Consider the following 18,250-nt stretch of genomic DNA (forward strand, 5'->3'; position numbering starts at 1 on the left):
TTGGCCACCCTAAGTGTTGGATGCACTCAGTAGAGTGCCCCACCAATTGGGGGCCTATAACTTCCCCATCAATTTGCTTCCAACCCTCGGTCTGCTCTCGCATGGGCCGATGGGTGATACCTAAATATTGCAATAGAAGGATCTTTTGAAGTACTTGGTGCTTTTGGATTTTTGGATAAACTATGGGATGCATTACCAAGCATTCTTGTGCCTATAGCGCCTCAGCGTGTACATGTTCAAACTCCAGCAAACTGTATCTAGCCCTGTCATGGAAACAAGTCCAGCTAAGCCAAATCCTTGATTATTATTTAGTAGTATTAATGTCTTGCACTCTAAGCGTTCTTCTACCTCCTCTTATGTTTTATTGAAGAGCCTTTTATGGGGGAAGCGAAACAAGTAGCAAGGGGGATGGTGACTGTTTGAGCATTAGGGTGCGAGATTGAATTTAACAAATCTTGGAGGGCTCGTTTGGCCACGCCTGTGCTGGATGCACGGGGCAATAGAGTGCTTAGCCAATTGGGGGCCTCCAATGTCCCTCTAACTCTGCTCGATTTACTCTCACGTTGGCTTGAATAGGGGCCTCCAATGTCCTTCTAACTCTGCTCGATTTACTCTCACATTGGCTTGAATAGTCCCTCTTCCCCCTTACGTCCCTTCCTCTTCAATGCCCCCTTCATAAGTGTTTGGCTCCTTCTTTAATGCCCCCTACGTCCATTATTCTTTAATTGAATCTCCTTCCCTGCCCCTTTTATCCCTTAGTTTGATCATGGCCTTGCCATCTTCCTTTTATTACCCTTGTAATAAGAATTTCCATTTTTTCAACATCTTGATGACATACTAGCTTGATGGCAGGTAGGCCAGCTTGTCGCCACCTTTCTGAGAGGGTGCCGCCACGTCCCTCAGAGGGTGGAAGGGCAAGCGAAGGAAAACCCTTGATTATCACTAAGCCAAACCCTTGATTAGTGAAGCACACACAAACTCCTGTGTCTTGCACTCCAAGCGTTCTTCAACCTTCTCTTTATAATGATGTTCCATTGAAGAAGAGCCTTTTTATGGCAAGGAAAGCAAAAAACAAGTAAAGAGGAAGAAGAAGTGCAGAGGAGATTTAGGGCTTCGACTTTTGCAGCTGGTCTCCATCTCCGAGCTCAAGCTTCTTCATCGCCATGGCTCCAGACCCCCAGCAGAACGGTTCCGTCGACAAAGCTCCTCATCCTCCCTCCAAGTTCCCCAGCCCTAAAGATGCCAAAAAGCTCAAGAAGGAAGAAAAGAAGGACGAGGATTTGGTGCGTCTCTCTCTCTCCCCTGTCCTCTCGGTTTTCCTCTTTTTTTGCTGTTTTGGCTGATCATGCTCCCGTTGCCTTTGTGTAGTCCGAAGAGGATCTCGCTTTGAAGCAACAATTGGAGCTTTACGTTGAGCGCGTTCAGGATTCAGATCCCGGCGTGCAAAAGCTGGCCCTTGAGAGTATGAGGTATGGTGTGTCTGTCCGCATTTTCCAGGAATAGCTTCCGCTACAAGGCTTTTACATGTTATGAGCTGGAAATTTGTGCCACTTCTCGGTCATTAGTAGAGCAGGCAGCAAATACCATGTCGTCCGCTTTTTTCCAAAAGTCTGATGGGCGGCTCAAAACTTGTCTCTTGGGCTTTCCATAGGCTGACAACATGATGCTTGATGCATAGTAGCTTTGACTTTGGAATAGCTCGATTAATAGGTCGTTGATAGCCGCTTTCCGAGTCTGACAATCAACCATATACATGTAATGCACGCTCGTGTAGCTCACCTTGACAGGTTGACATGGACATCTCGAAAATGCAAAGTAATTTGTGGCAGCCTCCTATGAAGGGGAAAGACTTTTGACCGGTAAACGGAAGAAAGTGGCTGATTGCTTCTTTTATGTTTGCCAGCTGTGAACTTCGCTGTTACTAGGAGAGCATGAATCTTTTATCCGTCAACCGGTATTGCGACACATTCAAAGAGCAGAGATTTTGATGAGGGGACTTTACTTTGAGACAAGGACAGTAGTGAATGGCACACTTTAGCTCGTGGTTGTCTGTGACAGAGCATAAACTTGACACGAATTGGAGTAAGGAATAGTTCAAGGCGAATGTTCTCATACTTTAGGAGGGTTTTACTGTTGCTAACAAAAGCTAGCAATGCAATACGTCAAAAGAAAGTAACGTGTCCCATCGATTGATTTTCCAAAGATAGGAGCCCTAGCTCGTTGAAAGGCTGGCTAGTACCCTAAGGGTGTTCAGAAACGCGGAGTCACAATTTTCATATGTATTCGTATTCATATGTATTTGTATTCTAAATGTATTACGATGTAACGGCATACATTTTGGAACCCTTTATTCATCTATTGCCACATTTATTTGTTGAAACATATCAATATATTCCAAGAAAGCTGTTTCAAGGTCAATATTGCAAAAAGGACATTATGATCCTAAGCTTTTATGATCTTACGATCTGAATCGCATCATACCTTATGTGACTTTGATTATAAAAAGTCTAGTAAAGTTGTACCAGTGATTAATGAAATGCTCTGGAATTGGAGCTAGTTTTGGAATAAGATACGTTGGGATTGGAGCTAGCTTTCAGATGAGCTTCATGCTCTGGTATCACCGCTGGTGTTGAGATAGATGTGATATTGGATGCTTTTTTGGGGATGAGCACTAAGGAGAAGCCCATCTTAGTGTAGAGTATTAATCCCGAAATAGGCTGGATCCATGCAGCTGGAGAAGATTGAATTAATGCAGCTCCTATGCCTTGTACCTCTGATTGTCGTCAGTGGATTAGCAGAAATGGATGTCACAATTTTCATATGTATTTGTATAATAAGTGTGTTGCCATGTAAGGGAATACATTTTGAAACCTTCATTCATCTATTGCCACAGCAGAAATTGGATGTCACAATTTCATATGTATTTTTGTATTATAAGTGTGTTACCATGCAAGGGAATACATTTTGGAACCCTTCATTCATCTATTGCCACGTTTGTTGTTGAAAATATCAATATATTCCAAGAAAGCTGTTTCAAGGTCAATATTTCCTGAACTTTTATGATCTTATGATCTGCATCGCATCATAACTTATGTGACTTTGGTTATAAAAAGTCTAGTAAATTTGTACCAGTGATTAATGAACGCTCTGGAATTGGAGCTAGTTTTGAAATAAGATGTGTTCCTTTGGGATTGGAGTTGGCTTTGAGACGAGCTTCATACTCCGGAATCACCTCTGGCTTTGAGATGTGATATTGGATCCTTGTCTGGGGAGGAGCAATAAGGAGAGGCCATCTTAGTGTAGAGTATTAATCCCCAGCTATAGAAATTGAATAAACGCAGCTCCTATGCCTTGTACCACTGATTGTCATCAATGAATTAGTAGAATTGGATTGTCTTGACTTCAATGAAATAGTGGTCTGATCTGCATTATACGTTTGTGACTCTACTTTCTAGTTCAATGATGAAATCCGCTTCCTTTGCATAGGTTAGTTTTCATTTGACTGCAGAGAGTGATCTGAAAGTACAGATTTGCTGCTATGTTATTATAGACTTTGTTGTAACTGACTTTGTGTTGGAGAAATCAGAGTCAAAGAGTGTGTGCTAGGAAGTAGTTCATGAGTCTGTGTGTGAGAGAGTGCCATGTGGCATCTTGGGAATTATCCCATAGACATATGCTACTTGAGTGTGTGTGTCCACTCTACTTGAGTGTTGGACGCTCAATTGTCACATCAATCAACTCAAGTGAAGCTTTTGGTCTTGTAAATGATTTCCTTTGGTTCTTGCCTTTCTTTCCATTTCCATTTCCTTTCATTTCTATTTCAAGTTATGTTTCCTTCCTTCTAGCTCCCTTGCCTCCTTTCCACCTTCTTCCCATTCCTTCATGTGGTATCAGAGCCATGTCCTCTTTCTAGCTCTCCCTTCCTTGGGCAAGCCTTAGGAGTGAGGTAGCCCGGAAATGGAAGCTATCTTCTTCCAAAGGGCAGCCCTTCCTTCAAGCTCTAGCCTCATCATGGAGATCTAGATGCCGATTTGGAGGAGTTGCTCGTCATCAACTTGCTGCTACGCTTGCTGCTAGCTGCCCGTGCAACAGCCCACGCTGCCTCTAGCCTCTCTTTCCTGCCGGCGTTGCCCCTGCGCTTCTCCTTTCCTGCCCGCGTTGCATCTCCTCTTCTGCCCGCTGCACACGCTGCCTCTTCTACTTGCGTCTGCCCGCTGCCTCCTCTTGGCCCTGCCTTCTCTTTCGAGTTGCCACACCATGACTTCTCTTTCCACATCCCTCATTGTAAAGAAGTTCAAGGGCAAGGGGTTTCTTACATGGCAAACTAAGGCGATGCTGCCCCTCATGAAAGAAAATGTATGGGATGTGATTGAGGATGATCGTGACCACGCCGCAACAACGGAGCTTCAACAACTCAAGATGTGGAAGCAACAAAAATCAAGAGCCATTGTTCTTATTGGACTTTGCCTCGCCGACACTTTGATTCATCACATCAACTTCAAATCGACGGCCAAGGAGATTTGGGAGCATCTCGAGAATCTTTTTGGTAATAAAATTACAAACTCCAAGGTTTTCTTGAAGTTGTAATTTTATAAGTTAAAAATGGAGGACAATGATGCATTAAGCGCACACTTGGCAAAAATGCAGTCTCTTGTTCAAGAACTTTCTAGTGTGAAGTGTCCACTTGATGACGAGGACAAAATGGCTGTCCTCATGAAGAGTATGGAAGGAGTCTCTCGTTTTTGAGAACACTCTTGAAGTACTTAGGCTTGCCTCGACAACATTTGATGATATGGTGACTCTTCTTCTCGAAAAAGATCGTCGGGACAAAGAATCTTTGCTCTTTACATCAGGCACTGAAGAGGCACTTGCCTACACCAGCAAATGGAAAGCCCATAAGAACATCATGTGCAGATATTGTAAGCGCAAGGGCCATATTGAAGCACATTGCTACACAAAGTAAGCCAAAGAACAAGACCAGCATCATGCCAACTTGGTTGAAGGAGAGGAGACGCCAGAGGAGATTCTAGTCATCGACCAAGCACTATCTGCCCATGTCACCCTCATTGAGGATGGTGACTCATATGGATCTTGATTTCTCTTATGCGAGTCAATAAAGGTCCTCTGCCTGAGTAGTCCCTCTAAAATGATGTATGCTTTTGTGGCTTTGGAGACAATAAGGGTACTCATCCCTAGGTAGTCCTACAAAAAATGATTGTATTGGGTGTTTACTCTTATGGCTATGTGAGACTCCTACCCAATTCAAAGTAAAGGGGGGTGACGAGGGATGGTTCTCACTACCGGTCGCAAGTTGACTGAGAAGTCACTATCACACAGGCGGTGTTGGATAGTTGGACTTTCTCTTTGCAGTATTGCGGTGGAGGGGGGATCAGTCTACTCCTTGCGTGTTGGGTCTCACACTCTTTGCTTTGAGGGGGAAGGTTGGAGAAATTATAGTCAAAGAGTGTGTTCTAGTGTGTACTAGGAACTAGTTCATGAGTCTGTGTGAGAGAGTGCCATGTGACATCTTGGGAGTTATCCCATATACATATGGTACTTGAGTGTGTGTGTGGCCACTCTACATGAGTGTTGTACTTTCACTTGTCACATCAATCAACTCAAGTGGAGCTTTTGGTCATGTAAGTGATTTTCTTTGGTTCACCTTTCTTTCCATTTCCATTTCCTTTCCTTTCTGCTGCCCCTGGAGGTGTTTTGGAGCTGAATTGAAGTCATTGTGGAAGCTTGTCGTTGCTCCTTTGTTGTTGGAAGCCCCTCTTGACCCTTCATGCAGTGAATAGGCACCCAGTCACAGAGGGTGTAACCAGATTGGAGTCAAAGGGGGCAGCATGTGGATTTTCTTTCTGTATTGTGGTCACTTGTTCAGTTTGAGATCTGTGTTGAAGCTTGGTCACCTTGAGAGGTTGGTCAGTGGGTTGTGGGATTGCCAGTGCTGGTTGAGCAAGTTGGATGCTTTGTGGAATGCTTGGACACCTTTACAGTGGTCATGGACAATGGTGAATGCCTTAGCCTTGCCTTGGCACTTGGGTACTAGTGTGTGCACAAGGATGGAATGCAGGTTGTAGCCAAAGTTTGGCTTGGACAGTGGAATTGCCCGTGGGGTAGAGCACAAGGGTGAGCCCTTGTTGTACGTACCAATTTCATTCCTAAAGAAGTAAATGAATACCGAAAGGGGCGCCAAGTGGTGTTTTGTACTTGGTTTCATTGAGCAGGGGCACTCTAGCCTCCATCCAGCTATTTCTCAAATTGTTTCTAAGTGGTGTTGTTTAAAGTTAAGTGGTTGGAAATGATGCAATGTGGCTGTGAGTAATGAATATGCAATGCAAGTTATGGTCTACTATCCTTTAGGAAATTGTAGGTCGGTTACAGAAGGTGCCTTGGCCTTGATTCAAAATCTAGCTGGATGGAGACACACTCTACAGTCATGCTTGCTCCAAATTTCCCATCTCAGTAGGATGAATGCTGAATGATGAAAGAAACTAGCATTTGGGCTGAGGCATCAGTCGCACATATCAAAGACTAAAAAAGGATTCCGAGATTATGATCTAGAAAGAGGTGTGCACGGAATCTAAATGTATTTATTCCAATGGCCTCAATGAAATGCAGAGTGAATCACAAGATTGAAGCATCATATGATCTTGTTTACAATGGTTTGGGAGTTCACTTCCTTTCTTTGCTATAAATAATCATATCATACAAGGGAGAGGATGTCCAAAGAGCTTTTGCAAGCTTCATGGATGCAGAAGCAAAAGACATGTGAAAGGTTCGTATACAGCCTGTTTAGACATGTGATCCAAGAGAGATCTTTTGGGCAAGTGCATTGACCCCTCGGGTTGTCATCTTGAGTTATAATTCTTAGACTAGATGCAAGAAACACAAAGAAACGTGTGTGCTGGACATAGTACGAGAGTCAATCTTGTGCACAAACACTTACGTCTTATGCGAAGCTTGTGTTTGGATGGATAAAGAGTGGGTCTTGACTAAAGTCCACTCTTTTGCCTCTCTCCCTAAAGGCTGTGAATTCAAAACCTATAGTGAGAGGCGGACGTAGAATGATTGGTATATGGTTGTTGAACTTGTCATGGGATGAAAATTATATTAGAGGATGTCCTTTTAGGAAGCAAGAAATGGTAATATTCTTTGGATCACTTGCCAGTGCATTGTAAAGCTGGTCACTTTACTTGGGCCATCGTATAGAGTTAGACTCTGTATTGTAATGAAGAAAGAAAGAAAGAAAGAAATAAAGTTTATTAAAGTTTTTGGAAGACCGATGGGTCTATGAGACTGTAAAAATCTTGATACAACGAGCTGTGGTAGTGGAGCTACTAAATGAGCGTCCATATTGCAAAAAATGCAAAAAATGCAGAATGGTAGTACTAAGTCCTAAGTACAACATAGTCATGTCGATGGTCGACTATATATCAATCTTAGCATCATCATCAATATCATCATCATCCCCAGCAACAGCAAGATATCAGGATGATGAGGCAGTGGAGGCATGAACAAGGCAATAGAGTGCTGTCGGCCACTCAGAGGTGCAGCCCTGGCACGTCTCCTGCTCGTAGCTCTGCGTCTAACCAGGGCTACTATGAACCCCGTCGGTCGGGCTCCAACTCTAAACAAGGAGGGGATGTCTCCGAGTGTGATCTGTGTGTCGACTCTCTGTCTGAGCTGTCGGGTCACGGGCTCCGGGTCACGGTCATGTCGAGGCCTCGTCTCGTTGGGGTCCATGTGATCTAGCTGAAAGAACTCCGTGATAGAGCTATGAGAGGGATCAACTGAGGAAGAAGTCTGCTCCTGTCTTCGTGCTCGGAGTATCCTATCGTGGTGTCTAAGTGCCTCATGAATGAAACTTGCCAAACACCGTTGGTCTGGGTAGGAGAGGAAATGGGCTAAAATCCCATAGTTATCTCTGAAGAGGCAGTGGAAACGTCCTCAGATCTCATAGTACACAGGACACCTGAAGATGAAATGCTCCTCTGTCTCAACCTCCTGTATGTCACATAGTGTGCATATGCGCCGCTCCTTGGGTAGTCGCTCTGCTCTGCCGCTCTCGATGCGAAGTCTGTGTGAAGAGACCTGGAACTGCCCAAGAGAGATCCTCATCGAGTGGGGTAGGTGAATTTGTGTGTATCCAGGTGGGTCAATGAAACCCTCCGCTGTGATATGTAAGAAGTGATCTCTGTAGAAGCTAAGCTTCACTGGGAGTTCACTCGGTTCCAACCAGGTCCGAAAAGTGTGTAGCTGTAGTAGATCCTCACGGATAACCTGGTTGACCTTGTGTGATAAGAGGGGAGAGAACGGAGCATCCATGCTGTACTGGAAGGGAGGTACCCTATCCATGTGGAGCCCCAGTCGCTCAAACCATCTCTCTGTACGTGCATACCAGCACCTCTGATCTCCTCCTGCTGCAAGTGTCATAGAAGAGGATAGAGCTATCCATGGTAGCCTGCTACGCCCCGAGGTATAATCCCCATATTCCCTAACTCGGTACATATATGTGATGACCTGAAATGCAGCATCTAGCTGTAAAGGGGGTGACCCAAACTCAGCGTGAATGATCTGGTGAGGAACGGATGACTTACCACGAATCATCCGTGATAGCATGAGAACCTGTAGCCGCTCCACACGGGCCCCATCCCCGCTGGGCGAGCCAAGGAGTCCAAAAGCAACCCCTTGGTGCGTGGATCCTGAAAGTGTGAGCGGAAGCACTGCCTCTCTAGCCTGGCCAATGAGGCATACCCTCTACTCAAGTGTGCCTGCATCGCAGATCTCATAGTGAAGCTCGGTCCGGAGAAGATAACCCCAAGATAAGTGTATGATGAAACTATCTCAACAGATGACCCCGCAAATGTGAACTGCTCCTGACGCATGATGGCTCGAGATGTATTGAAGATCATGACCTTGGTTTTACCCAAGCTGACCTTCAAATCATGAGACTCACAAAAGGACTGTAGTGTGTCTAGGTGTCTCTGAAGCCCCTCTGTTGAGGAAGACAAGAGAACCACGTCATCTGCATAGAGCAAAATTTGGATCAGCGTGCCCGCAAGAGAGCAACCTACACCCCCCGTGTCTGCATCACTGTCTCAAGCTCGTCAATGTAGAGGCCAAACAAGGTAGGCGACAAAGGACACCCTTGTTTGATCCCGATGGTACTCATGATCTCGTCTGTCCACTCGGATCCTACTCAAACTCTGCCAGAAACTCTCTCATAAAGTGCCATGACAGCCCAAATGATCTCCTTTTCATAACCCAAGTCCTGTAGGCGCCGTATGAGGTGGGCTCTCGGGACCGTGTCAAATGCCTTGCGAAAATCCATAAAGCAGCAATAAACCCTCTGCTTCCTTGACCTTGCCTCCTCAATGATACATCTGAGCATCAGAATGTGGTCCATGGTTCCATGATCACGTCGGAATCCGGCCTGTCCTGTTGCTCTGAGTCCTCGACACTCTGCAAGTCTGCTAACCTCGGAGTCAAGTACTGATGCATAAATCTTGGACATGACATGTCCAATCATAATGGTCCTGTAGTTCTCCGGGCTCATGGGATCCCCTGCCTTGTGGATGGGTGAGATAGTGTTGATGGTCAAAGTGTGTGGAAATCCCAAACAAACCGCTTTATGAAAAAGCTTTGCTAAGATTGGGGCTAGGAGGTTAATCCCATATACAATGAACTCAGTGCATAGTCCCTCATGATCCTTCGCTCGGCCATTATGAAGTTTCATTACAGCATCCTTTACCCCTCCTCTAGTGAAGAGGGTGCAGGATGTGGGACGAGGCATGTGTGAGAGGCTAGGGGCTGGTTGATTTGGGATGTCATAAAGTGTGCGTGCATAATCAAACTAGATCTGGGTGTCAGTGAGTGGCGGAGGGGACCGTCCTTCCAGAAATCTCCGCCAAAAGTCCTTAGAGTTGTTACTAAACAAGATGTTCAGTAGCTCCTCCTCGTTTCGACGAACGAAGTCTAGTTTCTTCCTTCGTACCAATCTACGGTATTCACGTAGTGTATCTGGTGCGCTCGGAAGACTGTTTTTGGTTTCGAATGTGAGTTGACGGCGTAAGGCCTTACACTCATCATCGTACCAACTATTACAGGGTACGGTTCCAAGGGGTGGTGGGCGGGTGGTGTGGGGAAAAGCGTGAATGGCAGCCTCGTGTAGTGAGTGGGTGACAAGGGCAGCACGATCCTCTAAAAGGGGTATGAAGTCAATATAAGCGAGAAGTATGTACAGACGGCCAGAGTAAGAAGGTGAGTGATCGCGATCAAAGCGTATATCGTGGTAGGTGGAGTAAGCACTGAGTGGGGTGGAAGGTGCTCTGCGAAGGGAGGTGGAGATGCAAAAGAAAAGGTATGTATGATCAGCCCCTGGGGGGAGAGGTGCTACAGTGAAGTCAGTAATGCAAGATGTGAAGACAGGGGATCCCATGATGTAATCAACACTAGAGCCCCCCCCATGTGGAAAGCATGTGAAACCACCTGAAGCGGGCCATCTGTCAAGACCATTATAGATAATGAGATCATGTATTCTGCCTAGGTCTAATAGGGCCTGCCCATAGGATGAGAATGGACCTCGCCTGGCAGCTGAAACCCGTAGCATACCTGCCTCCTCAAGGTCAACATCTGCCAGTAGAGTGGAATCATTTTTGAAATCAAGAAGTGGTACCCGACGGGCCCTTATCCTCGCGTTGAAGTCCCTTCCCACTAGGACTTCTCCGCGGCTAGAAAAGTCAACGATGGACTGATAAAGGGCAGCAAATGGGGATGTCTCATCACCACCTCGAATATCTCTGGCAAAGTGGGAGGTCTCCGGGGGGAAGTAGCAAACTGCGACAAACAGATCCTGGCTGTCCATGTGTCGTATCCAGATCCTAAGAAATCTGGAATGTGTATCTCTCCACTCTACTGAAATGATCCCCCAAAGTGTGGATCTGAAAAGGACTGCAACTCCACCTGGGCCTCGAACTCCTCGTGTACCCCTCGTCTCATCTCTGTAGGCAGACTCCCATGTATATCTGCTGACTATTCGGAAAGGGCGCTCTGGACTCTGATGTGTCTCTGTATAGAAGACTATGTTGTGGCCTGTATAGGATTCCGAGAAGTTCCCTGGTTCTGACCATAAGGTACCATTGCAGTTCCAAATGGTGTAGGACAGGGTCTCGGATATCTGAGTCTCATAGGCCCCGCTTCCCTATGTAGGGGAGGGGACAGGTGTCCTACGGGGGCCTATAAGAAGTCGTCCCTCTTGTACCACTGCCCACTTCCCCTCCCCTTTGTGCCTGATCCCGCTGCTGCAGCAAAGAGCGCCTCTCCTCAACCTGTAGAGGTGTGAGGTCCTCATCCATAGAGATTGCTGGCTGATCTCGAAGGATTGACCTACGTCGTAGAGCTGAAAGTCGTGCCCGAGTGTCATGATATCGTATGATCAGGGGTTGCTCTTGGTTGGGATCTCTCCCCACCCGCCATGCCCTCTCTATCCTGTGCTCAGCCACACCCAGGGTAGCGGTCACGAACGCAGTCGCATCTACCATCGGTGTAGCCTCAGTGCGTGGGATCCCACGTACTCTGATGTTGAGAGCCTTATTGGCTCTCTGCTGCTGCTCCATGAGGGTAGCCGAAACGGTGACCCTTGCGAGTGAAGTTGATCATAGAAATGGGAAACCTGTTTTAGAAGTTCTCTAGGAATGAAATACTTAAAGTCTTTCTAAAAAAATACACTTGCATTTCTTTTGAATGTCTACAGTGACTTGATTTGCTTTTTGCAAGTTTGCCAGTTTAGTATAAACCTTGATTCAAAGGTAATTTGTATCTGATATTGATGCTTAAAAGTTAATAGATCTACCTAGGTTGGCATGGATCCCCAAGATACATAGTCTACAAGGAGATACCCACTATTATAGTGTGTTCAGACATATGATGCTGTAAATTCAGACTTGGTAGGGAGTTAAGATATGCATAAGGTAAGAGTGTCTTCTTCAAGAAACAATTCTGCCTTTCTCTTTGTGACAGTCCATCAATTTCAGTTTGGGAGTTGTGGTGTGTTGACTCTAAGGTGAGGGAAGAAGAACTGATAGAGGGTTAGAAACCGTTTATTTTGGTTTGGCAACCTTCTGTAGATAAATAGTGGGGCAGGCTGAGAGCTACTTCACACACACACTCACACAGACACACATACATAGCATCTTGGTTTATGAGGGTGAGGGAAGAACTGATAGAGGCTTAAGACCTGTTTGTTGTGGGTTGGCAACCTTCTGGAGACAAATAGTGGGCCTGGCTGAGAGCTACTTGATGATAGCCTCAAATATGATGGTAAACAAAAATGTTTTGGGCTTCACTTATGGTGTAAGATTTCCTTAACATGGCGGTTGAAAGTTCCATATGGAAATATGGAGATCAACTAGTGGTTGGTTATTAAGTTATTTTAATATCTATTTTTATGTTTAAAATAGTATTTTTTATTTTTCTCATTTACTCATAATTTTGTTTAATGTCACCTTCTTTCCTTTGTTCTTTCACTTCTTCTATAAAAAAATATAATTTGTAAGATTGGACATATTCTAGTCTTATGAACATGTGTGTGTGTGTGTGTATTGGTTGATTGTTTCATATTGAGAACATGAGATTAACCAGAACTATCCAGTGGGGGTGGTTTTGCATCAGTGGATGATGAAATATACTGACACTGAATAATTCAGGTGGTATATTTGATTGAGTTTAGCAGTATCAAGAGTATGCATCCAATTAAATAGTGGATGCTCATCTTAGGAGTTGGTGATTTGACCTTTCTGAAAATATGGTTAAGGTAATGTCTTGATCGGATCTGTGGTTAAGGATGGTCTGACCTAGAGTTGGCTGAGTGTTAGAGTGTTGTAAAGAGGGTCAATGCCCCACCTGTGAGCCCTCAAATGAGGAGAGCTCAGGGGGGTCACACCTTAGCATACATGTGGGCATATGAACCTGCAGGGGAGGGGATGAGGCTGTCATGCAATATGGCTGGCACATGGGCAGCACATAGATCGCTTATGAGTTCAAGAGTATGAAGGTACCTACGTTGGTACAGCAGAGGTACAGCGGGTCTGCATCAGTGTGCAGCACCAGCTGCAAGAAATGGGCTGCTGAGGACACCCAGTGGAAGACTGTGTCTGCAGGTCGGGGCTGCAACAAGCAGCAGACTGACAGCAGCATGTCAGAGCAGAGGCTGCAGGACTGTATGGCAGGACAGCCAGATGGGTCGCCAGTTTGCTGGCACTTTCAGGGCCTGGAAACTCCAGGTGAGCTGGGTCAGATCCCAGCAAGAGGCGCTTGGAAGGAGGGCCTCAAATAGGCTGCCAGAGCAGGGTCAGCTGATCAGAGACGGGGCGGACAGTCTTGGTGTGACAGACTGGTCAGCCAGTCTGTAATAGGGATGCAAATGATGCATCTATTGGTTGTGAAGTACAAGATTCACCAGATTTTTTCAACCCTATCTACGTAGTCACATCCCAATGACGTTCCCTTTGTCCCGCTAATGTAGCATGAGATAGATGTCATTTGGCTTGCTTATTTTACAAACTCATGCTGAACAGAGTAGTCTGTCTAGGTGAAAGTTATTGAAATCTGTATTTCTCGTACATTTGCACACTTGGTGCTGGTTTTCTCAATTAATTTGACTCCTATTGCTTTGGTTTCCTATATTTTGTTGATTGCAGACAAGAAATTCGGACCGCAACAAGCTCGATGACCTCTGTTCCTAAACCTTTAAAATTTTTAAGACCACACTATGGCACCTTGAAGAAGTTCTACCCCATTATGGCTGATACAGAGCTGAAGGTGCTAAATATTCGCCAGTTTATCAAGTTCGAGTTCTGTCAAATTTTTATTGTTCTCTAATTTACTATGTTACTTGGATGCCTTTCAGAAATACCTGGCCGACATTATTTCGGTATTAGCATTGACAATGTCTGAAGATGGTGAAAGGGTAATTACGAATCCCCTTTTTGCTACAATTTTTAATTGGCTTAACAGCTTTGGTTGGATGCTGTATCCCTTGGAGGTTTTCAATCTGCCATACCTTCGATTTGCCTTGTAGGAAAGTTTGAAGTTCAGATTACTGGGTTCAACTGGAGATATTGGTTCATGGGGACATGAATATGTCAGGTAATACTTCGAAAGCTAAGATTGTTAGTTTAACTAAAGGAAATGCACGACGGTCCCTAAGCTTTGCATTGTCTGGCCTTGCTTTTAGGAATCTCGCTGGAGAAATAGGCCTTGAATTCCAAAATCGACAGGTTTTTTTTTCTCAGCTCTCTGTTGTGTTTACAAGTGTCCTGAAGCTCTTTTGTCCTTGCATGCCACGAGTTACGGATAATGACTTGTAATCACATTTTCAAAGAAGAAATAGAACATATCATATATTTGTCCTTTTTAGTTTTATTAAAAAAAGAAAGAACGAGACAAGGTTAAACATACATGCATATGCAATATAAATACATACATTTATGTCTATACGTATAGTGTGCTTGTGTGTGTTTATACATGCACATATGTGTAAAATACAGAGGAACATATACATATATGGATGTATGTATGTATGTCGTATGTATGCATGTATGGGGTGTATGCATTTATGTATGTATGTAGTGTGTATGGGTATGCACACAAGGATGTATGTATGTATGCATTGATGTGAATATATGATGGGCTTGAATCTTTATTTCTGTATGTATGTAGTGTGTATGTGTATGCACACAAGGATGTTTGTATGTATGTATGCATTGATGTGATTATCCGATGGGCTTGCATGAAAGATTCAATGGAGTGTTGTTTTACACTTGCCACGCCATTGTCTATGGCTAGCTTAGACAAAATCTTCATGTAAAGAGGGCCCAAATGTAGTGAAGGGTAGGATAGTGAAATAGTTGTGAGACTCTTCAGGGTCTATGGGACAAGGTGATCACTATAAACCTTATCCCTTACATCCAGTGAACAAAATATTATGTAGTAAATACTTGTGCTAGCTTTGTGTGCTAGTCCTACAACCTTCTTGTGGTTTTCCAAAACCTCTTTAATTAGGTTCCTAGCTGTTTGGCTGGCTGCTCCAACAGATTTTCCAAGTTATTTCCACTGTTCCCGTAACCTTCTCTGATTGTGCGTAGGCTCTACATCTTAGGAGCACATGGTGCTCATTTTCTACCTCCCTTGTAGGTTTTGCAGGTCTTTTCTTCTGTGGGTATCATGGGTCTTGTCCACCTGCCCATCTCCACCTCTAGATCTGGTTCTGACTATGCAGATTAGGTGCCTTTTAAACATTGATATGTCTTCCCCCAGGATTTTTGCATTCCATAGCTGCCCATTGAGTTAATTTCCTGTTGGTAGAATTGCATTTTTGTCCTTGGGTTTGGCCATAGTTTCTATAGCATTTCCCTCCCTCATTTCACATGCATCTTCTGGTATATCTGCAACTGTTGTACACATGAATCCCATTTGTAGTTGTCTGTGAATTCTAGTCCTAGATATTCATATGTGTTGACTGTTTCCTAGGGCTGTCCTTCAAAGGTGACATCAATCTGTTTATTATGTGTCCCAATCACCATTACTTTTGTCTTGTCTATATTACTTTTGGATTCATCTAGGTATATGCTTCTGCCGTATTAGCGGAAATGCAAATTTCACCTTGTGAAGTTTTCGTCCAAGTTGCGGCCTGCTGGTATTGCGATAATTCTTTCTATCTTAAATGGTGCGTTGCCCTATCAGCTTGATTTAGATTTAGATGCTCGTTTGGGAGAGACTAAAATGAAATCGTTTAGACTTCACAAGTAGTTGTAGCTTGAATGAAGATATTTGGACTACTTTTTGATTAGCCTTCTCCTTTAGTGCTAGCCTTTGTCATGGCTGAGTTTTCCCTTCACCTCCGGAGTGCTGATAGAAACTCAGTACAAAGACTTTGTATAAATGGATGCTCAAGTATGTGTGGGTGTGTGGATTTGTATTTGTGAGAGCATACTTTTATACTATGGTCTACACCCTGAGTTTAAGAATGTTCTTGGATTCATCTACATATATGCTTCTGCCGTATTAGCGGACATGCAAATTTCACCTTGCGAAGTTTTCGTCCAAGTTGCAGCCTACTGGTATTGTGAAATTCTTTCTATCTTAAATGGTGCGTTGCCCTATTAGCTAGATTTAGATTTAGATGCTTGTTTGGGAGAGACTAAAATGAAATCGTTTAGACTTCACAAGCAGTTGTAGCTTGAATAAAGAGATTTGGACTACTTTTTGATTAGCCTTCTCCTTTAGTGCTAGCCTTCGTCATGGCTAGGTTTGCCCTTCACCTCCGGAGTGCTGATAGAAACTCAGTTCGAAGACTTTGTATAAATGGATGCTCAAGTATGTGTGGGTGTGTGGATTTGTATGTGTGAGAGCATACTTTTATACTATGGTGTACACCCACTGTTGGGTGCTGATGACGTCAGTGGGGATGTCATAGTAGCTAGTCCCTGCTATGCGTAATGGAGAGTATGGTTTTCAATCTTATGACTATCGTGAGATTGAAACTGCACTATGTGTATTTTTAGAGGATGAGTTTGGGAATGTTCTTGGATTCATCTAGGTATATATTGTCAATATTGACATGCATTGCCACGTGTCTGCAGAATTCTCTCAGTGCATCCAAGTGTGCTTGCAAGTCCTCGTTGCTCTTTGGGAAGAATACCACATCATCTGCGCAGATAAGTAGTAGCAGCGCATAACCTGCAATCCTGACACCCTTCTTGCTGTGTATTCCCATCTTCCAGATCATCGATAAAGAGGCCAAAAAAGAGTTGGATAGAGAGGGAACCTTGCTTAACTCCTATCCCACTGCTTATGACGGCTTTCCCCTTGGAGCATGATCCATCCACTTGTTGGAATGGTACCTCCCCATCTGTAAGCTCCCATATGAGGAGAGCAGGGGGGGGGGGGTGAACCTAGGGTTTGAGGGAGTACCACATGGGCAGCATCCTGGCTGCTATGTGGGTGTTATTCAGAAAGAGAGGGTGCTGCGACATGGGCAGCACACAGGCTGCCATGTGGGCAGCAAGCAAAGGGAACACACCTGTAGTCAAGATGGCTGCAACAGATGGCGCCAACAACAGGAGCAGACGGCGAGGCATTCAGCATCAGGATCTGGCCTGGAAGAGGTGGGGATCTGGAACAGCAGACATGGTGGGGTGTCCCAGGAAAGAGGTGTGATGATGTCAGCAATAGTACGGACGTGTACATGCAGGACATGGAGCTGGCAAAGGGCTGCAGCATGGTGGGGGTCTGTGGGCAGGTATACAGCCTGCAAGAGGTTCTCCAACAGCAACGAAGGCAAGCCTAGCAGCAGCCCAAAAGGGCCTGGCTAGGGCCCTTATATAGGGCTGGTTGGACCAGCCAACCAAGTCGGCCAGCAAACAGACTGGTCGGCCAGGATGACGCCGGCTGGTCGGTTCTATGACAGCCCCTTGGGGGCCTATAAAAGGAGGGCCTCCAGGCCCTCATTCTATATCTTCTGGAGCAGCAAAAGCCAAGCAGTCAGGAGCAGCAGGAGACCTACTCTTGGAGCCTATTCCCAGAGGACCAGGAGAGAAGGAAGAGCTGCAGAGTGAGCTTGGAGGGATGCCTACCTAGGCTGACACTCAGGGCAGCAAGGTTGAGAAGAACACTCTGGACAGAGAGTCTACATACGCTCGAGGTGGAGCACGCGGCCTCAGACAGGAGAACCTTTTGGTATTGTATCCTGTCCTACTTTGTGGCCGGACGGAAATATAAAGTGTTGCTTCTATATTTGTCTCTGAGCATTGTCTATTTACTGGCTTGCCTCTCTCTCTCTCTCTCTCTCTCAGAGTTCTTGATGTCCCATGGGCCCATTTTGGCCTTTAGTGGACAATAATACACTTTCACATCTCTGCATCCACCACCTGTTGGTAAAAAGGTCACATGTGCCAACAACTCCTCCTATTCAGTCCGTGGTACAGGAGAAGTTGAACTTACAGCCATTGATGGCTCAACATTCAGAATTTCTGATGTCTTGTATGTGCCTGGTATCACAAAAAATCTACTTTCAGTGTCCACTCTTAACAGAGCTGGATTTTAGGTCATTTTTGAAGATGACAAGTGTGCAGTCCATGATAGAGAGCATGACTATGCCTTGAGATTGTCTCGCACTCTGTTGCGTGGTCTTTTTCAGCTTGAATGAGAAAAGACCAGCACATGCTCTTACAGTTTCCACTCCTAC

At 44.9% G+C, this 18,250-nt stretch overlaps 1 protein-coding gene across 1 annotated transcript in view; it reads left to right on the plus strand.

The window, feature by feature from the left end:
• Nucleotides 1-991: 991 nt before the first annotated feature.
• LOC147895263 (26S proteasome non-ATPase regulatory subunit 2 homolog A-like) overlaps nt 992-18,250 on the plus strand; it is a 41,594-nt gene continuing 24,335 nt past the window's right edge. The window contains exons 1-6 of the mRNA XM_087383281.1: nt 992-1,283; nt 1,369-1,469; nt 13,704-13,824; nt 13,913-13,972; nt 14,084-14,151; nt 14,240-14,282. Coding sequence (XP_087239407.1) covers nt 1,164-1,283; nt 1,369-1,469; nt 13,704-13,824; nt 13,913-13,972; nt 14,084-14,151; nt 14,240-14,282 — 513 coding nt within the window. The 5' untranslated portion in view covers nt 992-1,163. The remainder of the gene's footprint in view (nt 1,284-1,368; nt 1,470-13,703; nt 13,825-13,912; nt 13,973-14,083; nt 14,152-14,239; nt 14,283-18,250) is intronic.

This window comes from Dipteris shenzhenensis, chromosome 13 (assembly GCF_047967505.1).
Source record: "Dipteris shenzhenensis isolate YYH24624 ecotype China chromosome 13, Dip_SZ_1.0, whole genome shotgun sequence".
Lineage (NCBI taxonomy): Eukaryota > Viridiplantae > Streptophyta > Polypodiopsida > Gleicheniales > Dipteridaceae > Dipteris > Dipteris shenzhenensis.